The 27,063-nt window shown below is 38.9% G+C and overlaps 1 protein-coding gene across 2 annotated transcripts in view; it reads right to left on the bottom strand.

Moving 5' to 3' along the window:
- Window positions 1–27,063, bottom strand: part of Akap6 (A-kinase anchoring protein 6) — a 432,518-nt gene that overhangs the window by 81,308 nt on the left and 324,147 nt on the right. For both annotated transcript variants that reach the window (XM_036205359.1, XM_036205360.1), the window contains exon 10: window positions 778–924. In XM_036205359.1, the coding sequence (XP_036061252.1) occupies window positions 778–924 (147 nt within the window). The remainder of the gene's footprint in view (window positions 1–777; window positions 925–27,063) is intronic.

Raw genomic sequence — 27,063 nt, 5'->3', positions numbered from 1 at the left:
TACCCTTGATTTGAAGTGAAAGCCATTTAAGAGAGAAGCTGATGAACAACTACAGGCTATCTTCTCCCTCTGCTGTCACCTCACAACAGGACAGTGCTGCCTCCTGCCTGATGACATCAGGCCTCAGGTAACAGAAGGTCCACATTGCCTTTCTGCCTGATTCCTGTGTTTCTTTGACTGGGAACGACATGAAACTTTTTTTTATTTTATTTAGGCTTTTGTTTAAAAGTGCCCTGAAAATGGAGGCACAAAAAGGAGACTGATTTTCAACCCGCAATTGGGATTTGGGTCAAATTTGCATATTTGATTTGGTAGCATTCCTATGACCCAACAGCTGCAGGGGCAACCCCACTCTTCATTTGAAGGATACGCTGAATGGTTAAACAGTGGATGTCTCTAACATGTACCGTCAGAACAAATTCTATTAACATTCATCCAAGCATGACAGTCAGTGTATATCAGATATACTGTATTAGAGTTGACTTGGTGCATACCCATAATACACGGCATATTTTACTTACTTTTTATGTATTAAAGAACCAAAATTATTAAAATCTGAGAGGAGACAGCTCAGAATAAATGTAAAAAAAAAAAAAAAAAACAGAAGAGGAAAAGCAATGTTTTCCCCATAATAACACGAGTAGCTTGTTTGAAATGTAAGGAGTGAATTGAAAGAGAGAGATATTTGTGCCTCAAATTAGAAATCAGACAGATAGGGTACTTCACCACACAAAAAATGTACACATAACCTACAAACAGTAATAAAAATGCAAATACCCCAAGCAGTTCCCATTTTTCATTAATTGAATCCACTTTTTCCAGGAGATCGCTTGGTAGAGAGACGCCACCTTTCCTCAGCGCTTCAACCTTGCTAAGCAGCTCTGTCTTTTTCAGGTGCCTGATGGACATTTCCACACTGTATCGCTGAAATGACAAGACAAGGGTGAATCATTAGGACAGAGGTGTTCTTAGGAAAATCTTTGAGCAGAATTTACACCTCTTATGGGTTATAAATATAAGGTTTTGTTTTCAATAAAATTTACTGATTATCACCTTTGACGCAGTAAGGCTGCTGAAAACACTCCAAACAGTTGCCACACATACCCACACAGAAACTTGTACTGTTGGCTTCAAAGATTTTTGTCTTTCTAGACTAAATGTTCATTTACATTTTATGTATTGGACTTAAAATACAGTAAATAAGAAAATGCCTGGCCTGGAAGGGCTTATTATTTCTGTTCACTTGGGCCACCATTCAGCTCTGGAATCACCACTCTGCTCCATCTCTCAGCAAATCTCTCTTGGAGAAGTTCAAAGTATTTTGTTTTCTTCCACGGAACATGTGTATCAATCACTTGCCGGGCTGAGGAGGTGATGCTTTCTCCTTTAAGAAGAGTCACTTTTCAAATGGAGGTGATGGGGAGAGGGAAATGTTTGTGCCACAAATAGTGCATATGTTTGGCTGTGAGTTATGAAAGTTAAGAAATGGCAGTCTCTAAAACATTTAGACTTTATGGACAAAACAAAACTAATAAAGTTATCTTTGAATGAAAAACAGAAGTAGATACATAAGGAGTATGTGGCCTATTTCTTTGAGAGTCCCTAAAGTCGCAATTAATATTTTGTTTTTCGCTTTCTTTTACTTAAAAGCTCTGTGAGAGCTTAAGACACATAGAAAGAGGAAGAAAGCATAATAGTTCCGTGGGATAGCTATAGATCTATAATTGCTTGTTTGAATACCATAAACTGCCCTGAACTTCTCAGCTGATTACTGAACCTTCCTGGCCACATGGATACGCACAATATTCTAACACACTGTCAAGTAAGTCTCTTAAAAAATGGCTCCTGGGGATAACATAATAGCTACTTAGTAAAACAGTTTTATGGTGGTATTGTTCAAATACCTGTATCTGAAAAAGTTCATAGTCAGAAAGTCTTATGAACAGCTATAAATAACTATCATATGATGTATGTGTGGGGAGGTGTGTGTCAAAATATACTCGATTAAAAAAATTAGATTATGGGGAAAATATGAAATGTATTTTACAATTTAATGTACATTTCAAAAAATGTCTTTCATTGAAGCAACAAAGCCAGGTGAGTGCGCCCCAGGGTAGCATTGTTCCTGTCCCCTAAGTGAGCATGGTTGCCCCAAAGTAAACACTATCATTAGACCTACCAAGGAAAACTTTTGTGTGGGCAAAGTATTGCCAATCTTGAGGTTCATAATGTCCCCAAATTCTCAGATGATTTTTAGTCCCCTCAAACACCTTATATAAAACTCTACACTAGGATTGGAATTAGCTTGAAAGAAAAGAGGGCATGAAGTCTGTTCTAGGAACTAGATCTTCAGCATGTGTGTGCATATGTTTGCATACTTTTAGTTTCATATTTTAATCTTCCATTTACACTAAACACGCACATCATTTGTATTATGTAAACTTCTCCAAATTTAGGCACTTGTGCATCAAAGAACAAAATGTTTTAAATGAGGTGATTTAAAGCATTTTTATTATTAATGAATGTTGATCTGGGTGCCAGAGTATCCAAAATGACATGAATATGCATATTGAAGAAAATCAAGGATTTCTTTAGAGTCCTTTCAGAATTTGGACTGGGAAACATGGGAAATCCTGATTCCATTTCTAACTGCAGACAATTCCCAGGATCAGGTTACTCTATTACAGAAAAACACACTGTCCACTTAAGTTTTCTCAACTCAATACTCAACAAGTATTCTAGAAACCGAGATTGTATATTATTTGTCAGAGTGACGACTGAAGGAGAGGCAATCTGCTCTATGTAATCAGATTCCCATGTAAGATTTACATAACTAATTAGGTAAGACTGACATAATGTGGGGGGGGGGGGAGTCCTGTTTCAGCCAGGGAGAGGACTATTATTCAAATCTTTCCTTATGTCATGTGTATTAATCAACAGAGAGATTTCTCTAGCTGTGCCTTCTGGGAGTGGCTTCTACTGCTTATTGGCTTTTCTTGTGGCAAACTCATCCCTTCTCTCTCCTAACTTTAAATATCTCCTCCATCATATGTTAGTAAGAAAGGAGGACAGTTTAGATTATCCCATGAAATGATAACCTTTCAATAAGGAAAATACAAAACAAACAAACAAACAATTTATTTGATTTTAAACATAGGGAAATCATGTTTTTCCTATGATATGTGGTATGAGTAGTTATGACAATAGTTACTAAGATGGTAATTAGATTTTAAAAAGCCTTGTTATTATGTATGCTCTCTTTGTCACTGTATAGCCTACTGCATAAACAGCCCGATGAAAGATGTGATTGATAGGCAATGCCTTCAAACTATAAAAGCCAAGAGAAGCTAGTTAATTGTTAGATATATTGATATGTGAATGGAGAGTACTAGAATGTCCTGTAATTGAAGGTGAAAGTATTTGAGTTTTGAGATGCTGTGAAGGTTGGATCTAATATGATTTAGGGCCTCAAGACTGTGTGTATAATGGTGCTAGGAGGACTGCATTTTTGTTGACTCTACTAGACATTTCCTCTCCCCTTGAAAGCATCTTTTCAGGAGCATTAGATGGGCAGAATCAGCCATTGGATCTCTCTACTCTTGGTCCCCTATCAAGTGGGCTACTCTATTCTGCAGTGAGAAGATAATTTAATCTTCATATTCATTTCACCCACAGCAGTAAATGAGCAGAAGCTGCCCCATTATGTCCCATAGTCTGGGGATGTTATCATACAAACCAGTTTTCAATAGCCAAAAATGAGATTAGCAAAGTTAAAGTCAGCTGGCTTTTCTTGAGTGCTAAGGTAAATAAGCATCCAGCATTTAACTTCCCACAGCACCTGCTGTGGGCCTCGCTGCCTAGTCAAAAATAAAATATACTCCATTCAAAGAGCATATTTACATTATTAAGTGTATTTGCTTGGCCAATTCAATTTGGTCTAATGAATCCTCTTAATAGATTTGTGAATGATCTAAATTAAAGACATAGGCTACCAGTGTCCTAAAAGCCGTTTCTTTGGGTATAAAGAAAAGACAGAGTTGATAGGCGTCCATTGTCTTAAGTAAGAATTAATAATGAAATTCTGATTTCTAGTTTATGTTTTAAAAGCACAAATGATGAAAAACAAAATTATAAAACAAAGCCAGGAAAACCAGGGGTTTATGAAATAAATGTACTTAGTGGCTAATACAGACTTGATTGAGATAACTTTTTTTGACACTCATACCAGGCTCTCTCCCCTCCCTTAAACCTTTACCCCCTTTCCTTTCTTCCTCTTCTTCTTTTTTCTTTTTTTCTTTCTTTCTTTTCTTTTCTTTTTTCTTTTTCTTTTTTTTTTTTTTTTTTTTAAAAATCACACCGAAAATTCTGCCCAAATGGAGAGTGGAACAATGCCTTGAAACAGTGTTAATTGTCACCATGGAAACCAGAAGAATAAGCCATTTTGAAACTAGTATAGAAGGCACACATTGAGAAACTCAAGCATTTTTCTGCCTCCCTCAATGTTAAAGAACAAGATGCCTTGTCACGGTGAGGTCAGAGAAAGAAAGCATCATGAAAGGGTGTAGATACTCAATGTCTAGTAAATAAAAATAACAATAAAAATAAACCAGATACAGCTAATGCTGTAAAAGACTCTACCCAGTGAATCTTTTTGAAATAGAAAGATTGCCAAAAGATGGCCAGGACTGGGGGATGGCTCCCACCTAGCAAAACTTCAGGGCTACATTATGTGAACCTTGCCCCCAAAGCTCCCTGGGAATTCTGCTGTTGTAATAAAACTTCAGAAGAGGGGAGAAAAAAGGCAGCATGATGGAATTCAAAATAATGCTCTAAAAGCACACAGAGAGATTAAGACATTCTTTGTAAGACTTTTGTATGGTGCTTCTGGTAGTCATGCTGAAAAGCGACCAGACATTGCTAACTGGAGAGAGAAGCTGTGGCTACCAGAAACTCTAGAATTAAACAAACCATTTTCCGATTAAAGAATATGACTGTCCAATTCTGCATCATCAGGATTTGAGTATTTATATCATGCAATATGTTGCTTTTAAACAGGAATCAGGTGACTTTATGTTAAGAAAAGTTAAGGCAAGGCAAGAACAATTACCTACTTATAAGACTGACACATCTGAATCTTTGTCGGTGCAAATTAATATCTCAAATACCTGTGTATTTGTCATAATTATCTCCCCTGCCCCACAACAGGCAGAAAAAGAAAACACAGGTGAAGACAAAATGTATCTTAGTCTATCAATAAGAAAGTGTATGCAAGGAACCAGGAACATACCCAACCCAAACGACCACAAAATAATATGTAAAACTATGTATTTTGCACACAAATGCAAAGACATGTCTGTGACTCTCACACTGTATTCTCTGGCTAGTGTTTGCCCTCCTCATTTGAGACTTCATGGTGGCCCCTCAGCTAGTCCATGCCTAATGCTATTCACTGGTGAACAAAGAATCTTTTGATAGGAAAGTCCAGGTCCAGAGCTCAGCTGTACTGGTAGAGGCCAAGGCTGCCTCTGCAGCAGCTCTTGTACTGCCCTCTTTTAGAAGGCCTGCGTCCAGCATCTCACAAAGCCTGTGATGCTTCACAAGGAGCCAGTATCCCCAACACTTAGGATGTTCAAGACTCAAGAAGACGATGGTTCAAGCGCTAGTGGCTACTTCTTACAAACGATTTGTATCTTACCATGAGAATTTACGGCGAATAATTGCACAAAGAAATTATAAAGACTCCTACAATTGTCCTTGTAAATTAATAATAGGCTTTCTTGATTGGGATAAATTTGCTGCTGAGCCTTTGGAAAAATTAAAAAGTGCAATGTCATTTAAAATTGCCAGAACTCGCACAGCAAATTACATCTGAGGTTAAGAATTGAGCTCCCCCTCTTCTTGCAAGCTTATTCCATTTGCATGATCTGGAAATCACATTACATTGGCCATGTATTGTTAATTGAACATAGATTGCATTATCTTTAATATAAATCAAACTACAAATATTAAAATGAATTGCAAATTCCCTAATAGAAGATCATAAAACAATCTTTTTAAAAGTATCTCCCATTAATAATTTAATTCCAATTATATCACTCAGGAAACTTAAGTAGGAGACTGGGCAACTTATTTCTCCAATCATTTTTTCTTTTACATAAGGAATATCCATGTTTTAAAACAAATACAGTCAGGACAGAATTTATTGTTACTGAGTAAGGACATCAGCACTAATAAATGAAAACTTTTCATGTTAATATTTGTGTAAAATCCTGAATAAGAATATGAGGTCTCCCAGGTTCCTCTCTTCCTAACCCATGTCAAGGGTGGAAAAAAAGATACCTATAGGAAAGAGTTGTGATTAAGAACTAAGAAATATTGTGGTTACATCTTCTGAAATTGTAAAATTGATAATTACCATTCTATTTATTTTTCAAAAGGGTTTTCTGTCCCCCTTGATATTTCTATAAATATGGTATCTTTCTCAAGCCTTTGCATGGCCTTTAATGAGTTTATATTAAATATTTAACACTGTTTAGGGCATACCCACTACTACCAAAAACAGTTATATTCCCAGCAGTCCTACTATTTCAGGCAGAGAACCTGATTGATCCTCCTAGCCTGAATTGAGTGGGATGAAAAGAAACGGTTGGAAAATAGCTGCAATCATTTAATGCAGATGACCTCTGACAGCCTCACAGCGCTTCTATCTGAACAGAAATTTGCATGGGGTCTCTGTGCAGAGGAACAATGTAACCTAAATGGTAGACAATCTTTATTCTAATGAAGTGGGTGTCAAGGTCAATGTAAGATTGCAATGATAAATGGTGCACCACTAGGCAGGAGAAGCAGCATGGGCATTGTGGTGCTTTCACATTAATTGAAGGCTGAAACGCACCGCGTGAAAAGCACAAGCCCCTCTTTTCACTATAATGTGTTAATGCGCCAGTGCTGAGATGATTTCTGCAAGATGCTTGCCTGTTGACATGGAGTGACTGCAAAAACAACGGCAGTATGGCAGAATGGGCATTTTCGGGATTCAGTGTTTTCCTAGAACAAAACTATAAAATTAAATAAAATGCCCCCAAATAGCATGGTGACACCTAATGCGATCCCTTTGATCCTTTTTTCCTTTTCTTTTCTTATTTAGACCTGTCTTTAATTAGTTTCAACCAGGCAACCTTTTATAGGACCTTCACTGGGTACTTTCCTGCTGAGCATCATTTAAATATTGTTTCCCCTCTTCTGTTCAAGTGTTCAGCATAATCTACAGCTAAAAACCTTCAGGTGGTGTTTGTCTGTCCTAAGTGAAAATGTAATGGAATGCCTATTTGGCTTATTTAAGACAACAACAACAACATTCTGTTGTGGGAATGGGGAAGCTACCTGACTTGCTCAGTTGGCATTGCCAAGATAACTGTGGTAGTAATCACACCATTTCTTCAGTTGCTTTAGAAATTTTGTGGTCATTATTTTTCAACTCATAAAAACATGGACAGTCTGCTGATTTTCAAACTTTGTGATCTACTTCGGCAGTAAAGGAGGTTCTTATTGTAAGGCAGGTACTCTAAGTCCATCAGCTGACCAGGAAAGGGAGGTGTACCACTCTCACAATTTGCTAAGATAATGATGGGAGCACATTAGGAACCGTGTGAGAGACATTTCAAGGCTCAACTCCTAACAGGTTATAGGCTGGATGTATTTTTATTTTCTGACCCCAAAGAAATCTGCAATATCCCAACAATAACCTTCCCACTACAAGTAAGTCTTAATAACACAATTACAGCCTTGCTAGTGAAGAGCTTGCCTCTGTCTGTGGTCTTAGTGACCAGAAGGCTATTAGTGTACATTTTACTGTAATAAATGCACAGCTAGTTTGACAACTCTCATGCAAAAACAAATTGTCTCAAATAGAAACCCTCCATCCCTGAAATGGGAATCCAAAGGGAGAAAGAATCTTACTACGAAGGATAGTGAAAAAGAAAAAAAAAAAGTTACTGATCAAACTGTTTAAAAAACCTGTACAGCTTCATCTGGGTTTGATTTGTCAGGTCTGAAGCTTTGACGTGCCCAAGGGGCAGACCCCAGCGGGGAGTAGGCTGCCGAGCTAAAGAGCTGTGAAAGAAGTCTTAATGTAGGATGGAATTCAAACTAACCTTGACATGACCTCCGGAAAAATATGCAAAAAGTAAAATGAATGCTCTCTGCAAGATACATCCTAATTTTGTGGTGGAGCTGGTTAGTTTTACAAACATAACTGAGACATTAAAAGAAAAATAGAAAGCTAGTAAAAAGGGGGAAACTTTAGAATTCAGGCAAAGGGGGGAACGTAAGCTGCACGATGTGTTACTGTGAAGGCATGTGAACCATTTGGAAAGAATCCAAATAAAAACCCACACTGAACAATATTGTTGTCAGCCTGTCTATTCAGGAAAAAAAAATTTTTAGGTTGAATATAAATGACACAAAGCCAAGATTACATCATTGCATTACAAAGTCTGTTGTGGCTTTTAGCTAAACAAGCCCCGTGGATCTATTGGTTTAGGACAGCAATTCAGTCAGGAGGTTTTAATGTGTTTTTTTTTTTTTTTTCTCCAGTGCCAATAAAAAAAAAAAAAAAAAAAAGAGGAATTTAAGGAAGAAATATCTAACATGCTTTCTATTTCATGCTTTTGATCTGGATTTGATAAGCCAAACTCCAGTTTCAGCTAATGTATTTAGTTCTGATTTGACTGTATTTTCATTTTGCCCGTTTGAAGTGCTCAGAAAGGCTTTGGCTCCAGTTCCCCTACAGGAGCTGGCTAACTCACTGTCTATGGGAATCTTAATTGTCAACGTGTGTAGAAATTGGGTCCTTTTACTTTCTCAAGGCAATTTTGTAGCAATACCAGTCAGTTCTCCCCTACACAGCCAGCCAGATTTTAAACATGATTACATTTCTAGCAACAAACACCCAGGATCTAATGACTTAAATCCCTACACAAGGAGGTGAATTCATGGATTAGATAGATGTACTTCCATTAGGTTTTCATCAGTGAGAAGTGGGCAGATGGATACAGGCTCTTAGAAACACAAAAGTGAGGGGAGCTTTGCAGAGAACCTGTGGAATACTGTCTGAAGATCACGATGGGTATCCACGGCCCTTTTGCTCACTCTAGTCTTCTTCAATATTTTAACAACATGAACAAGGAACACATGAATAAGGACATGTGATCAGATTGCCAGATTATATTGATCTTATTACTCATTAAAATAATAAGCAGTTTAGCTCAATATCATAGAATCAAACACCCATAGGTGTTATAAGTTAATGAACTGGTTCTCAAAGAAGAAACAAAGTACTGATTTATAGTGTTTGTTGATTGTTCTAGTATAAATACTCCTGTTAGGATAGATTCTGGGCTGCCAATGGATGCCAATGTTGGCACAAGTCATGAATTTCTATCTGACTCTCACATGCTTGCAATCGCTGCCTCTCATACGCTGCACCCTGGAAGGGAAGGTCAAGAGTAAGATCAGAACGAGCCCCCTTCTTCTCTCATTCACATTCCAACGACTACTAGGTATTATGGTAAAAGAGAGCCACTTTCTCTACTGACAGAAAAACAACCCACAAGTTTAATTATTACTAGAATCTGATCCCAGTGACAGAAGATGGGAGAGGGTCTGTAGTGGATGCATCAGCCTCTGCTAAAGCTATGCCAACGACCCCCACATGGAAATGTGGCTTCAATATGGCTTCAGTACCATTAAGTACGTTGTTTTAAGTGAGGCCAGGAACACATATGTTTATGTAAAATCTCATAATTTTTATGTTACATTGAAACTTTTAATATACAAACGAAACACTGTCTGTGCCTTGGATCTGAATCCACTGGGGACCACTTCATGCTGTCTGTTTCAGATGAGAATATTAGACTCTAGAAAGAATAAAGATGCTGGCATAATGAATAAATCTGAGGAGAATGACAAACGTCAAGCATGACATTATTATTAGCCACCCTTCATTCTCCTGTGGTCTCACCAAAAGACAGAGACTAAAACTCCATAAAGAATGGAAGTGACAAGGCTTTAGGTTCAGTTTGAGTCAGCAAACACTAAAAGGTAGATGTTCAAAATAAACAAACAAATAGCTGTTTGGGGTTGGATGGAGGCATAGAAGACTGCGCCACTGTATTGAATCCCCAAAGGAGACTTCTAAAGGAACTGAGAAGATCTGAGCCTCCTCAGTGGAAAGCCTCTGAAAGCAATGGGTCACAGGCAGCAGAGCTGGGGGGAGAGCCCAGGACAGAAAAGATGGACTTGCTGCAGACTGAGCACTGAGGACCTTTTACACAAAAAATAATTTGTTTCATCTGATCTATAAACGTTACACTGGAGTTCTAAGTCTAAAGCCTAAACAGACAGCAGAGAGCACCTTCTGAGTCACCAGAAGTCCAGGCCAAGAGCATATGTCTAGCTGCTGAGAAATTCTGTGGGTGAGTGAAGGTTGGCCTGCAAATTGCATCTAAACTTCCTCTATTTTAGAAAGTTGAGTTCATTTGCACCAGCATTCATGAGACCGGCCATAACCACCACATTATTCTGTGCAGAAAAAAAGCCAAGACCCAAACTACCAACTAAGAAATGGCCACTTGTTGGAATAGGATTACATCAGACTGTGATGGATGCAAACCTGGGGGTGCAGTGGAGAAGACACACACCACACACAAAGGAGGTTCTGCCATGGAAGCTGGCCCCAACATGGGGATGGAAAAGAACGAGGAAATGAAGCAAAGTTTCTACAGCCAGCTTCTGCTCACCCTACTGTAGCAAGGTGGTTCATTCATGAATCACTCAGTGAGAGCTTTGGAGGAAGGTAGTTCATTCATGGACCACTCCGCAAAAGTTTTCAGGTCCTTTAGCTTGATCAATACATATCAGAGGGAGTTTTACTACAGAAGTGGTATAGCTAACCCATATCTCAGCGAGGCACTTTATAACTGTGGCTATGCTGTACTGTGCTGCAAATCTGCACCTCTGTTGGCTTTCTCTGCCTTCAAGTGCACTTCAGTGAGGATGTGGGTCATTGCCACAACATGTCACAACTGCTCTATTTAAGGTTTCATTTTGATGTGCCCTATAGGAGCTAATGGGGATGTCATGTCAGCACATAGTAAGAACAGTTATGCAAGTATATAACGTCTTCTAGTGGGCAGTGTACAGGATGGGAAGATGTGAGGAGAGAAATCAGTACCACAAACCCAGCTTCTCTTTCTTAGAAGTTCCTATTTTAGAATATGGTTTCTTTTGGTTTTTATCCCCTCACCAACCAATACCTCACACACATTTATTTTTATGTGACTGACTACAATGTAATTACATTTTCTTAAGCCAAACAAAAAAAGAATTTAAAAGGAAATTTGCAGACTACAGCTGTCTTCTACATGTAGTAAAAAAAATTTTATGTAACAAATTTGATGTAACAAATACATCAAAATTTCAAGTGTGATAAATTAAACCCCACTTGAGACTTAACTACTGCCAAACTTCAAACACACCACAACCCTACATGGTCTACACTGACCTCTTGTGTAGATACCCTGTCCCCTAAAACTTGATTTACCACTCAGATTCTACTATGTATGCCATGAGAGTAAAGTAAACATAACCATTATATCCTTAGTTACTTCCCTAAACTTTCTTATCATAATTACTTACTTGAGTTGTCAAAATAGCCTCAACTATCTACAAAAGCAGAAGCTGGTTATTGATTATTGGTTATTGGTGGTGTAGATTTGAAGAAAAAAGCCTCCAATGGATGATGGCTAGCATGTTTTCTTTGGGTAATGATGAAGTATTTTCAATAGTTGGGGCTTTTAGAAAACACTAAGTCAATGAATAGTTTCTCAAGGTAAGTGATAGAATTGCTGTTTGTTGTCTTAATGTGCAACAACAGGAGACTTTATATGTCAAAGCTTACCCGATATCTTTATAGAAGAACTACAGGCCTGCTCAGAGTAAGCATTTATAATGAAAATGCTGATGGAGCCTAAACTATGGATGTGCATGGCTGTACAGCAGCAGTCAGTTGAAATATAGATATATTTTTAGCATTTGGAGGCACCAAGTTTGTTTAAATCTAGATTTTTTTTTTCCACAATTGCAAGTAATGTTAATAGCACACTGTAAACGTTAAGGCTAAGTGTGCAATGTCAAAATAGATCGGCTCTCTCTGAAAATTGGAAATTCAGGCTTTTTAAACATAATCCAGATGTTTGGCTTTTATTCAGATTTTAAGAAAGAGGGAACTAATATGATATAAAATTCATACATGCATATTTCATTAGTGCTTTTGTATCGCTGAATTAAACATTCTGAAACGTGCTTTTCTAAAATCACAGTTTCAAACCAAAGCAGTTTGCCAAGATGTTGTACACCTCAAAAATAATGCCAAAGGAGCCAAATTAATTTCATGAGGAAAAATATATACTTCTTAGGTTAACTTGGTTGATAAAGTTTCCCCAAAAGGGAGTATCTTGCTTCCTCTTTGTAAAAAAAAAGGGGGGGGGAGAAAAATGGAAAGACTGTAGCCTGTGTTCATCAGAAAGGTGTTGGTGTGGAACTTGGTGACTCTGCAATTCTCTAAGAAACCACTGACCCTATTTTTCATCACCATTTTCCCCAAGCTTGGTGTGATACTGCAAACCTATAATCCCCAAACTCAGAAGGCAGAGGCAGGCGAATTGTAAGGTCTAGGTCAGCTGAACTACGGAATGAAGTCCTGTCTCAAATGATACACACAAATGCACACCTGATGACAACAATAATCCCCAAATCCACAAAACTTCATCTCCTTGGGGTTAGTGCACTCAGCATTCCTCAGGGACTAAAGGCTCCTGCGCAGAGAAACCACATACAGAATTTATCATGTGGTGATAGACTTACCATATGACAATCAGTTTCCAGAGTCACTCCTCCCCAAAACAAAACGGAAACATCATCATATTGGTATGTATGCACATTGTGACTTTTTAATGCTAACTTAAATTTTGTTTCACAACTAATGCCCATTGGTGCAAGAGTGGCAACAGTGTTACATAGGTAACCAAGAGGTTCCTGATTCCGTTTAAAGACTGCTCCAAAGGAAGAAATTCACACCTGGTGTTGTAAACTTGGCCAATAACTCATGGCTATGGAGGTCATACGCCCTAGAAGAGAACCAAATGTGGTTATTTTACTGAGTGGACATAGTATCACTTTGCCTTCAAAATTTGTATTTTTCTATCCACAGATTAGTGCTGTTTTTACCTCCACTTGAGTTGCTTTTTGTTACAGTGGATAGCAGCTAACACAGATACTCACTACTAGTTAAAGTGCAGAGATGAAGTAACAGTGGGGTGCTCAACCTCAGATAGGAGTTCTAGAGCAACCCTTTCCCAAGTCTCAGAGATGAGCATGGAAGAGGAGGCAGAAAGAATATAAGAATCACAGCGTGGAGAGGACTTCTGTGATATAATGTCTTCTGAACATGACAGGGCCATTCACTCATGAATTCGCAGTAGCTGCGGACGACCACATAAGACTTTTACATGATCAAGCCTATCAATGTTCCAGCTCAGTGGGTGAAGGAGCCATGGCCCTGAGAACTACTGGAATTTGTTGGTTGAGGGTGTGGGGTTGCCTTTCTTCAGTGGTGGTGTCTTTGATTGTTCATATTCCAGTAGATGATCTTACACCCAAGTATGTATTTGCAGTTCTAAATGGACACAGTGAGTCATAAAAAAAAAAGAAGAGAATATGACATTGAGAGGGAAGTAAAGTGGGGTCTAGGAGAAGTTGAAGTGGGTTGTATATGCTCAAAATACATTGTATACATTCATTAGATACATGTATCAAGTTCTCAAAGAATATATACATAAGATAAAGTTTTTGACAGGCTCTCACTGTGTAGCCCTGGATGGCCTGGAATTTACTACATAGACCAGGTTGGTCTTGAACTCACAGCAATCTGCTGCCTCTGCCTTCAGAGTGCTGGATTAAAGGTACCAAGATATACAGCTTAAAATTATTAAAGATAAAATGGAGGACTGGAGAGATGGCTCAGAGGTTAAGAGTTCATGCTGTTCTTCTAGAAGACCAGAGTTCAGTTCTCAGCAGCCATGTCAGGCTGTTCACAACTGCATATCAGGCTGTTCACAACTGCATATAACTCCAGCTTGAGGGGATCCGACACATTTTTCTGGCCTTTTTATGTACCTACATATATATGGCATACATATAGATACACATACACACACACACTCAGAGAGAGAGAGAGAGAGAGAGAGAGAGAGAGAGAGAGAGAGAGAGAAATAAAAGAAAGTTTTTAGAAAGACAAAAGGATTGTCATGTCTATAATCTTGTGTGTTCATGTGTGCACACAGGTGCACATGAATGTGTAGATGTGCCCCCTCTGTGTGTGTGTGTGTGTGTGTGAGTGTGTGAGAGAGAGAGAGAGAGAGAGAGAGAGAGAGAGAGAGTAAAGTTGGAGGTCACAGAGACCTTAGAGTGTCATGCCTTAGGGACTATCCAGTTTTCTTTTTCATCTGTTTGATTTCTTTGTCTAGTTGTTGTTGTTGAGAAGGGTTCTCTCATTGGCGTGACACTTGTCAGGAAGGCTAGGCTGAGTGGCCAGTTAGTCCTGGAGATGAGCCTGTTTCTGCAGCCTCAGTTCTGGGATGATAAGCACATACCACCACTCCTGGGTTTTTTTAATGTGAGGTTTGTGATCGACTTCAGGTCCTCCTCCTAGCACAGTAAGGACTTCATCAACTAAGCCACAGCCTCAGCCTCTCCCTCCGGTCTTACTAGATCTATAATGGGGTAAGAGTGTTCTTGGTTGTGACTCAGTCCTTGTACAGTAAAGTGTTAGATGCTGTGGGGCCACTTTTTTGAAAGTACCTCTGATGCCTTCTTCAGTTGAGGATCAATGTGGTTTAAGAATTAGATCATAGACTCCACAACGAATGGACAAGAACCATTTATTATTTACCCTTTACCCACTGTAAGTATTGACATTATGGTTTAGTTGTAGGAGGTTGGAAAATATTTATTCATTTGAATCTCTCCCCAAAGAGAGATCAGACGGACTTAAATCAGTTGTGGAAATACATGTTAGGCAGAGAGTTAGTACACAGAAATGAAAAGACCATGATTGCCTTGTTTATCTTTGAACTTCCCTCTGCGGGAATTTTCCTTGGTAAAACATCCAATATAGAAATATTTTCAATTTTCAGATAGAAGCCAAGTTAATTGCTTCCTGTGGCCAGAAATGGCTAGCGTCTATGAAATGTGTCCACAAAGAGGAGGCCGAAGGCAGCGTTTTAACACTTAGGAGCACCTCTTAGGAGGCACGTTTTCTTGGGAGAACATTTATCAGCATGCAGGAGGTTAGTTCTAATTCTGGTCCCCAAACCTTTCTCTTTCAAATCCTCCTGCTGTTCCTACTCTTGTTTATTTTTGAGTGGGGAGGGGCCAATGCTGCTTTGTTCTTCCAGCCACAGAAGTTTGATGATCACTTCTGTGCATCTGTTATTCTTACTGTTGCTCTCCTAAGGAAAGCCCATGAGAAATGTTAGGAATATTGCTCTGTTTTAATAATAAAAGTCAAAACCAAGCCACCTGCCTGGGGTTTTCAAGGTAGTGCTGGTGCCCAAAAACAGGCCAGGGGAACTGCAGCTTTGCTTGCTAGGCTGTATCACTGCTCTCCAAAAATGTTCCTTTAAATGCAACCTGAAAGTCTGAGGAAAATGGTAGGCCCTAGGAGCTAAATGTAAACAAGGCCAAGAATGTCCTTCAGAGTGACTTTGGAGTAACCAAAATACACTGAAGACCCACCCTTCAGCCCTCTGTGGTTACCTCCTTTCCATGTCGCTCATCTTCTAAAAATCATGTATTTTAAATACTGCAAGATGGAGGCCGAAAGGTCAGATAGAGGATTTCTCAGTGATAGTCATGCCTGTCACTCAGAAGAACGACAGCTCGCAGTTTAAAGAGCTCTGGGTACAGTAGACATTTCCTGGCATAAACTAAGACCCCAAAGAACAAATCTTGATTATGATAACTGGTAACTGCTTTGAAGCATACCCCACACTCTACTACTACACCAGAGGAAGCTGCCATCAGTATCCATGGAAGCTTATTTGTAGTGGATAGCCATCCCAGCATTGGCCTGGAAGTTCCAATCCCCATTGAGGCTTCGGTAATGGTCACGCCCACAAGGCGGGGTGGAGGAGGAAGCAGAAGACAAATGATCAAGAGGAGGGCTCTTGCTTGGTTCTGGGACCCTGGACACTGGAGGTAGACCGAGCAGAGTTCTCCAGAGAACACCGCCGGACTGCGCCATACCTTTGCCAGACCCTGCAACCTATCCCTTCATTTGTAAGTTACCCCACAAAATAAACCTCCCTTTTAACTATGTGGAGTGGCCTTAATAATTTCACCAATACTTATTAGAAGTTATATCAAAGAGAAAACTCTGTGTGTGTGTCAGAGAGGTGGGGGGAGAGGGGGAGAGAGAGAGAGGGAGAGAGGGAAGGAGAGGGGGGAGAGGGAGGGAAAGAGAGAGGGAGAGGGGGAGAAGGAGGGAGAGGGAGGGAAAGAGAGAGGGAGAGGGGGAGAAGGAGGGAGAGAGGGGGAGAGAGAGAGGGAGAGAGGGAGAGGGAGGAAGGGAGAGGAGGGAGAGAGAGGGAGGGAGGTGTATGAGCAGATGTGTGTATGGGTCTGAACTACAAGAGGCAGAATAATAAAATTACAGAGGAGGTGGTGTTAAAGGTTCAGAGAACGAAATAAAGAAAACGGTTAGAAAAAGGAAAAGTATCAAGGTATCAAGGAGGAAAGGTTATAAATGAGAGCTGGAAAGAGGTCTTCAGTGAATAACATCTCTGAAATAATCCCATGATGGAATATAGTATGATGGCTTTAAAAAAAAAAACTAAATAAACATTCACAGAGAGGAGCCTAAGAAAGAGAAGTATGAGACGTGGATGTTGCCACACATGGCAAATTTTTTATAGAAGAAATGGGTACTAAAATCTGTGGTGGGGAGGACTTTCCCTGTGCATCCCTGAGAGGTAGAACTCCTCACTGGGTGCCCTGTGCCTTGTAACTGTTTTCTGTTTCTATTCTATGGATATAATCCAAGGGAAATCATTTCCTTTTTCCATGGCTTCACCACCAGCAAAACAAAGATGGAGACACACTTGTCCTTTCTCAACCACTTGAAGAAGCAATCAGACTATATTTGTAAGAATTCCACATTTCTATGTAGAAGGCTTCATTTGAGGAGTTTCTTCAATTTTAACACACGTGACATTTCTAATAAGATTTTCTTTTGGTCTGTTACACCTTTGCACACAAGACTGAGGATACCTCCTGTCTCTTTTTTCTTTCTGAAAATAATATATTATAATTACTTTCTGGCCGCATTAGACAGTAAAATAAGTCACATCAAAGAAGAATCATTGAGAAGGTAAACATTACATACACATTCAATTCCTGTCTGGTAGAATATCAAGGCAAAGTTATAACTAATTTTCTCTCCTCTTAGGAAGGAAGGAGGGAATATGTTGATATTAGCCTGTACTAGTAACTTCACACACCCTGTAAACAAATAATCACTTCAGGATTTCCTTGAGTCTTCATTCCTTACCCAAGAATAATGTTCCTACTCCATAAAGTTGCTTTGAGGATCAGAGGAACCAGCATAGGCAAGATGTAAGGCCTGCTTTAGAATAAGCACTATACAAGTGTTTGCCCAACCTTGATCCAAGTATTGCCAATGCAGCAGAACCCTGTCCTCATCTGTTTATATATTCAGAGCAATCGTTTATACTTTTGTGTATGTTACTTCTTTTCCTAAATAGAACATTGAATTACCAATGGGAAGAAAAAAAAACATTGCCCATGCATCCCTTCCATTGAGCACATGGAATAAATTTTCTATGAGGCATCACTGGCTTCTTACTCCTCTCTAGTGTGACTTCCTCGTTTGGGTAAAGTTCTAGAATCATGTCAAGTGAATTGTCAGTTCTAAGGGTTTTGGGTTTTGTTTCTGTTTTTTTCTCACATTGCATTTTTCTGCAGAGCATCTACCTCTGTTCCCTTATTTAATCCTCTCCCCAGCAAATGCCAGTTCAGCTATCACTTCTTACATCAACTGTGAGAAACCGACATGCATTCTGAATGCACACAAATTTGCTGTCTTTGCTGTTATTTCATGGTGTCTGTTTTAACTTTTTTTTTAATAAAGTGGGTTATAAATTACTTAAAGTAAAGGATGGCCTTTGTGTTTGTAAAGCTTGCATTTATTTATTTGTGTGCACATGTGTTTGGAAGTCAGAGGACAGCTTACAGAAAGTCACTTTTCTCCTTCTGTCATACAGGTACCAGGTTTGGTGACAAGAGCCTTTACTCACTGAGCCATCCTACTAGCCCAGGGTAGCCTTTAATAATGTTTGCTGCTCTATAGCATATCACAATACCTAACATGCTTTCTGCTTACCTTCATGTAGCTAGTATTATGAGATGACATTATTTCTTATTCTTTAGATAAAGGTGAAAATATTAGACCATTCATTCTTTTTGTTTTATCTGAGTGTGTCATATATGAATGGTGTGTGTGTGTGTGTGTGTGTGTGTGTGTGTGTGTGTGTGTGTCCCCATTCATGTTTGTGTGTGGGAATGTGGTTATGTGCCACAGCACCTGTGTTGGAGATCTGAGGACGACCTCAGGTGTTGGTTCCTGCTTTCCATCTTCTTCGAGGCAAGGTCACTTTTGTTGTTTGTCACTAAGCATGCCAGATAAGCTGGTCCCCAACTTCCGGAACTCCTCTTCCCAGCTTCTGTCTCCCAACAGGAAGGCTTACAGATTGGTATTCAGTTTGCTTCACATTGGTTCAGGATATTCAAACTCAGGCCCTTTCTGAGCCAGCTCCCTACTCCCAGTTAATTATTAATATATGTATTAGGACCTAAGATAAGCTTCAAAATGTATGATTAAAAAGTAAGAGGTAAGTAAGGTAGGACCTATCTTTGTGTTTTGGCATATAGAAAGTGATGCAAATTTCACTAATTATTAACCAGGTCTGATATCCATTAAAGCAGTCTGCAAACTACAAAACGTGTGATCAGTTTCTCTTTAAGCAAATAAGCATGTGCCTCCAGCCACTAAGCCCCTCTGCCTTCAGCCACACAGCCCTACAGAGAAGACACTCTAGTTGGAAATTTTGGGGCACAATTATTGCCTGTCACTAGGTCACCCAAAGAACTACTATTTCATTGTAGCCTGTTTTTATTCAGTTTTATTGAGATATAATTAATGTATAATGCAATTTAATCACTTAAGATGCATAGCACAGCAGTTTTTACTTAGTTACTGAGTTGTACAAGCATCACTATAATTAATTCAGAACTCCTCAGTTCTCTCCCTCCCTGTGCCCAGCCTCAAGCACTTACCTATTTGTCTCTGTACGTTAGCATATTGTGGACATTTAAAAAGTATTCCTTCTGTCTAAGTGGAGTTCTGGGTCTTTTCCCACATTACCCCATTACTCTCACGCTTTAACTACCTTAACCTCCACTAATCACTGTTCTACAAAGTCAACATTTTTGATCTGACATCTGAGTGGTATCATGAGCTATTTCCCTTTTGTGTGTTAGTGACTTCAAGTAATAAAAAGTTCTCTAGATTCCTCCATATAGTTACAAATGACAAAATTTCAGTTCTCTCTGTGGCTTGACAGCATTCCACTGTACAGGAATACTACCACTCTCACTGGAAACGTGTGTGTACCACATTTTCTTTATCCATTCACCTGTTGGTGGGCAGCTTAATTAGGTCAGAGGAAGAAATATAAATCATCTAACTTAGAAAACAAGCTGCCAAACTTTCATTTTCATCTGATATAATTTTATATATGCAGAAAACTCTAAATACTCCCTCCAAATATTATTAGATACCATAAATGAATTCAGAAAAGCTTCAGAACAATAAACACAAAGATCAGTAAAGGAGATAAGCAACAGAATGCATACAGAAGAAAAGTATTTGCAAACTATATTTTTAACAAGTGGTCTACATAAAAACATATAAGATATTTAAACAACTCAACAGCAAAACAATAACAAAATTCTTGATTTAGAAATGGGCATCTATTAAAATACATAGAGGCAGCTAAAATCATACAATAAACAAATCCCAACATTATTGCTCATTAGGGAAGTGCATATTAAAACCATACTGAGATATAGCTTCACTCCATCTAGAATGACTATTACTGAAAAGGCCAAAGTTAGTTCTTAGTGAAGACATGGTGAATGGGGAACATTTCCACACTGTTGGTAAGAAAGTAAGTGGAGCCAGCTTGGAAACATTATGGAGTTTTCTTAAAAAACATAGTAAAAATAACACTGATCTATGACCCACCCTCCTCCCATCAGGTCTATCCAAAAGGAGACCAATCAATATGTTGCACACCCGTAGCCATTAAAGCACTTTTCACAGCAGCGATGAAACAGAAACAACCCAAGGGACCTCGTTCTTTACCAAATGTCCTTAGGCCCCGTAGGTCCTTTCCAAAATGTGATGGCTAATCTTGGCAGTCAGTTCGACTCACCTAGTAAAGGGAACCCTGATTAAAGAATTGCTTCCATCATACTGACCTGCAGGCATGAATAATACAGGATGGCCCCGCCCACTGTGGGCGGCATCATCCCTAGGCAGGTGGGACTGCCCTGTATAAGAAACTTCACCCAGGGAACCAGCAAACAGAGTTCCTCTGTGGCTTCTGCTTCTTGCTCTTGCCTTGACTACCCACAGGGATAAACTAACATATAAGCTGGAATTAAGGCTTTCCTCTCTTCAAGTTGCTTTTGGCCATGGTGTTTATATTAAAGAAACAGAAGCAAACAGGACACTCATGGACAGCTAAGTGCTTTCAGCTGTCCTGCTCTGACAGTCAAGGTTATTACCAATTATTCATATATATATAAAACCAATTTCTATTTTCAGTTATAAACCAATAATACAGGGCAGACAGAAGGGAAAAAAGTTGCTCAGTGATCTGACTATTTTCAATGGTTTAGGGACTATATTTTTATATGTTGTAAAAATGGAGATAACATTTAGTAGATATCCATATAGAAAAAAGGAAAAAGATGAAGATGTGTGGAAAGTAAGATGTGAAAGAACTTGTGTGGCACCGCAGAGCACCCAGTGTTTCGTCTACTGCTGAAGGAGAGCACCATGAGAATTGCCTAAGACTCACAATCCACACAGGACATTGCCCAAAGTGAACACAAACGGTGTGGCAATTAGAAATTATACCTCAATGACACCTTAAAGATACTATATTTACACATGAGTTTGTTAGCCTTTAAAAGCTTGTTACAGAGTTCTGATCTTGCCAGATTCCCCATAGGCAAAGTCAATTATCGAAGCATTCATTCATTCATAGTTCTTCACCAGAGGGAGTGGTGAGCTGAAATCCGCATGTTAGAACAACTCAGTTGTCCAACTCCTCCTCGCTTTACAGTGAGGAAAATGAGACCTGGAAGGGAGAGCCTGGGGAGGTGTCTCAGTGTGTGAAAGCGCTGTGGCCAATCCTGACAACCTGTCATACAAGTTGGCCTCTGACCTCTACAGGAGCCACATGGCATGCCTGTGCCTACATACATACATACACACAAACAGATGTAATAATAATAATTAATAATAATAATAATAAGCTTATATAGGAGTTGGTGCCCAAGAAAGCTATGACTTATTTCTCCAGTACTTCATCATATAATTTCCTTACAATATCCTTAGCGGTGCTTATCACAAACTCAAAAGGGTATCTACAGGATAAAATATAAACTAGAGCTGAAGATAAGGCAACTCCAAAAGGGAGTTACAGTATGGAGATTTGAGTCTGAGTAGGCCTCGTCTTCCCCTGAGGAAGCTTCTAAATCAGCCATGCTTCTACACAATATGAATGGGGCTGAGATGTTGGTAAAGTGATCAGAGTGTTAGAACACACACACACACACACACACACACACACACACACACACACACACACGTGCGCCCGCACTCATACTCCCACACACTCCAATCTTTTCATTTACTGTCTTAACTATTTCCTGCTCTGAACTAGAATTCGTTTCCCAAGGCGGCCAGTATGACTCTACTCACGTTATTGGGCCAAACATGAAATACAGGCCTCACAGAGCAGCCAAGCCACCCGTGAAGTACTGGAGACAAGGACTAGTTCTCACTTTCCTTGGATCCTACAAGCACAACAGAGTGCAGGAGGCCCCCTGGCGGTGAGACGAACCAACAACTTGTTCAGCACTGCACTGAAGAGCAAGAAAAGTTTGGGTTGTTTGTAAAAAGATGATTAGAACCTTAAACAGACTGATGAGCAACAGGCGTTATTGCATCATAACAGACAGAAAGTTGAATTGAGAAATCATTCAAACCGGAAGAATACTATATATTCCTAACGCATAGTCATAATAATTATTGTTTATAATAGGTATTGACACGTATTTCCCATGACGTTAAATATACATAGTTTAGGAATGTCGGCTGTGTGATCACTGCTTAACTTACTCAGCTCTGCTAGTGTACTGTTAAAAACAGTCAGAGCTACAATAAATGATGGATGAGGCTGTGTTCCAATAAAGCTTTATTTAAAAATGAGATTTGACCAGCAAGGCACGGTTTGCAGATTCCTGCTCCAGAAGAATCCCTTATGTACAGGACTTGATTGAATTTTAATAAGAACCAGTCAAGGTGAATATCATTCCTTCTCCCTGTGCCTAAAATCTGGTGCTTGCAGTGTTTTAGAATCTTGGTGGAAATTGTAATAAGCTCCTTATAACTTAGAAAGACTTGGTGTTCCTCGTGACTGCCTTCTCTGTGGAGACTGAACACCCCTGCCTGACCCCGTTCCCATCTGTATGGCAGTGTCTGTTTTGTTTTCTAGATAGGCTCTTTACTCCTGTTTTCTACCTCATGTTTTCTGGAAATGCTGCCCCTTATATTCTTCCATCACTTCTTTTAGGTTTAGAAACTGTACATCAGTAATCTTTATCACACTAGATAGAATAACCAAGCTTGAGGAAGAGACAGAAGCAATACTTTAAAAATAGCCACATATATGACAACAAGCCAGGACAACCAACACACTGTCTATGCTCTAGGTGGAAACTAGGCCCAGACCACCATGCCTCATTCCTTCATAAATAATCAATTATGCATTAGCTGCAAGAAGACATAGCTCTGTCCCTGTGTGGAAAGAGGATTACTTGAGGCCCATCTTTATGTTGCTTTCATTTTCTTCTTAAATACTTTTTTTTAGGTGTACACTATATGTTAATTCATCCCAGACAAGCCATATCCCTCTTCTAAACCATGCACAAAGTCTTTTATTAGCTGAAACAAGAGAGAGCTGAAAAAATGTGATTGGGAAATCCATGGGGCTTGTTGAGTTCCTCACATACATGGATTTACCAGTAGTCTCTCGGTGTTGGCATGGGCTCTCCTACAAGAGCATGAAAACGGTTTTAGTTGGACAGAGTGTAGACAAAACTGAAATAAATGATCTAAAAATATGGTTTTGTTAGCTTGAAAGGAAAACTGCAAAAGCTTGAAAACTGTGGCTACATGGGAGAGAGAGAAAACATTTAATTATAGAGCATGGGTTCTGGTTGATTTGACAATTAAACCTAACAACAGAAGGCATTCACACTGGTTGTAAGAAGGCTTCCAGGGTAGGGAAAGTTGTTAAACATTTTAATGGGAGTTTGTGGAATTCCTTCTGGAAAGATCTTCAGCAGAGGATAAATTCTCTCTTATCTGAAATGGATGTTAAAAATCCTTGAAAGGAGAAAATGAAATGACGGTGCCTTTGAGGTCATTTTTGGTCCAGAAAGTTCTACTGAAATCGCCACTTTCCAGGGAACTAAATAATTGTACAAACCCTCTGAGAGTTAACTTCGGGATATTTGGGAGAATCACTCACGGCATAGTGCGTGAGAGTTTACTGACTGCGAGTCTTAGACCTGGGAATGGCCACCCTTGAGGGCACAGGTCTGAGCAGCGGTGTAGGCAATGAGAACCACATAATTTCCTGCACTTCAAGTGTTTTAAAAAACTAGACTCAGTGCCTTGGCATTGGTCCTGGCAGCCCTATTTTGTTGTTGTTATTGTTGTTTTTAAACAGAAAAGGCTCACAATAGTGTTTTCCTAGTTAAATCTTTTTCTAACACAAACTTGTGAAACTACCATGAAAAAAAGAACTATGGAATACTGGCTAAATTTGGATTCCACGGCTCCATTGACAGTTATAGAAAAAGTCTCCAATTAGCTCAACCTTAGAGATGGAGTTGTGCTGCAGGTTCAATGAATATGGAGATTTCCCCCTGTGGTTAGGACAACCAAGGTTCACAGAATGGTTCTTCTACCCATCAGGCAGATGAGAGAGGAAGGAGAAGGAGAATCGTATGAATGGCAATGTCCTTCATGCGTGTTTTCAGGCCTCAGGGGTCCCAACTCAGGGGAGCCAAGGAGGAAGTCAGAACTCAGTACAAGATAGTAAACCCTAACTGATCTCAAGGTGGACACAAAAAAAACCAAGATACAAATTCATCACAAATATCAACCACCTTCTATTCCTAAATGGTGCATGTTTTAGCTTTTTCCCAATTGCATAAGAGACTTCTACAACACAACTACAATTGATTGTTTATTCTACTTTGGCCATAATTTTGTGCTTACAAAATTCTTATTCTTTGATAACAACAATATTATATGCAATGTATTCAAATCAGGTGAAAAAATTAAAATGCTCAATCACAAGATTTTCCTGTAGTCTCCCATACCCATAAACAAAAAGGAAAGTCTTGAATTTCAAAAGGAAACTGTTTTAACACTAATATTTCTGTCTTGCTTTGGAATTAACTGTTTTCATTTTATATGAATCTCTATATACTAAATATTTAATCTATAAATATCATTAATATGAATTAAGAGAAGGAATAGGCACTTGGAAAGAAAGCAAGATGCCCTTGAGAACATAAGCATTGGCTAATCTAAAGAGACCTACTTTAGTGTTTCTACAAGACTCAGACAGGATTTTGTTAGATTTAAAGCTATTACCTTTTAAAGGTGCCAAGAAACATAAGTGAGGTCACAGGGTGGTTTTTGAGGGCACTTCAATAAAATTAAATACTTTCATTCTTCAAAAAAAGTTCACAATTAATTTCTAGGTAAAATATATAAGAATTACATGAGAATTATTTTTAAAATTATAAATAGCATAAAATGAAAATATGAGAGAAATTTTAAAAAATAGTCTCAGCTTTCTAGAATAATGGAAGAGAAATGTAATTGTTAAGTTTACCTAGAGAGGAGTCTCTCTCTATCTCTATCTATCTATCTATCTATCTATCTATCTATCTATCTCATTCCTTTATACCCCCAATACTCCAGAATTAAAGAATAGGCTAAATCCAAGTTCTTCATTTTTTGTCTTACACACTTAATGACCACAACCTTTGAAAATACACATTTACATCAAGTCAAGCCAAATTCCGTTTTTCTTTTTAATTTGTCTACATGTATTAATTTATAGGTGGGCATGTGTATGCCATGATGAGCATGAACACAGAAGACCACCTACAGGAGTTGGTTCTCTTCCTTCCAACAATGTTGGTTCTGGGGCGCAAACTCAAGACATCAAGCACCTTTATCCATGGAGCCATTTATTCCAGCCTTCAAATCTCATTTTCTACAATGACCTGTGACTAACTCTCCCCAGTAGTACAGGAGTGATAAGAGCATAATGGGGAAGGGGTTTATATGAGCCAAGTACAATGATTTATGTGTTTAGAAATGTTATCATGAAATCCATTCATGTGTATACTAAGAAATAATTAAGAGAATGAAAAGAAATAAATCCTATGTTACCATAGGTCCAAGAGCGTTGTATTGATGCATGCCAACAATCTCCAGTTACTAATCATGTTCTCATCTGCATGTACTATTTGGTTTTTGCTCTCAAATCTGCACAGGACATGTCACTCACACACACACACACACACACACACACACACACACACACACACACACACACACACACACACACATAATGTTCATCAGCTTCAGCACCAAGCACCTGTACTCATTAAGCCACATCTCTTACCTCTAACTGTTCATTCTTAAATTTGGTCTACCAAGTCTACATCTATTGTCATCATTCACAAATATTTACTTAGTAAATATAAATGATCAAGACTATAGCAGAGAATGTTACTGATTGAGAGATCAGAGATTCTCTATACAGTTACAGTGACCAGTTGCACACTGTTGTGTTGTTTTTGTCTGTCATGATGACACCTTTTCCTTCTCTTCTTCTTTTCCCCTGATATCAACTTGGTCAAATGTCAGCACTGTGATTACTAAGGACTGTCTTTCCTGATTTTTAGTTTTTCAAAGATAGAAAATGTTGGTTTTATATACAATGTAACAAGCCAAGAAATTTGATACTCAATGGCTGACTTGGAAAAGTCAGTCAATGATAGCATACTTCTAATTAACAGAGCTGAATGACTGAAAAAGCTTTCTGGAAATATTTTTGAAATATAATTATTAAGTTTCTATAATGCCCCAGAAATTATGCTAGGTACCAGAGACCACAGACATGAAGTCTTTCCTCGTGGCACATAAAACTTTAACATATTTATAATCATTAATTCTTTTCAAATGTGTATTATACTTATTTATTGTATACATGCACAAACAGTACACCAAGGTTTGTGCGAGTGTAGGTCAGGCCTCTGCTTCTGTCATATAGGTCCTGGGGGCAAACTCAGGTTCAGGCTTGGCAACCGACACCTTTACCCTCTAGCCCGTGGGGATCTCACCTGCTCTTAATTGTTCACTCTTAGTCTACAAAGTCCAAACCTATCACTGTTACTTAGAATATGTATTTAATTAATAGTAAAGAGCTGAAGAGAACTTTCTTGGGAAGCAGCCTCGAGTATTAAAGGGATTGTGCT

This window comes from Onychomys torridus, chromosome 14, assembly GCF_903995425.1.
Source record: "Onychomys torridus chromosome 14, mOncTor1.1, whole genome shotgun sequence".
In the NCBI taxonomy this organism is placed as follows: Eukaryota; Metazoa; Chordata; class Mammalia; order Rodentia; family Cricetidae; genus Onychomys; species Onychomys torridus.
The sequence above is the reverse complement of the archived record's forward strand: the minus strand, read 5'-3'. Positions and strand labels throughout refer to the sequence as shown.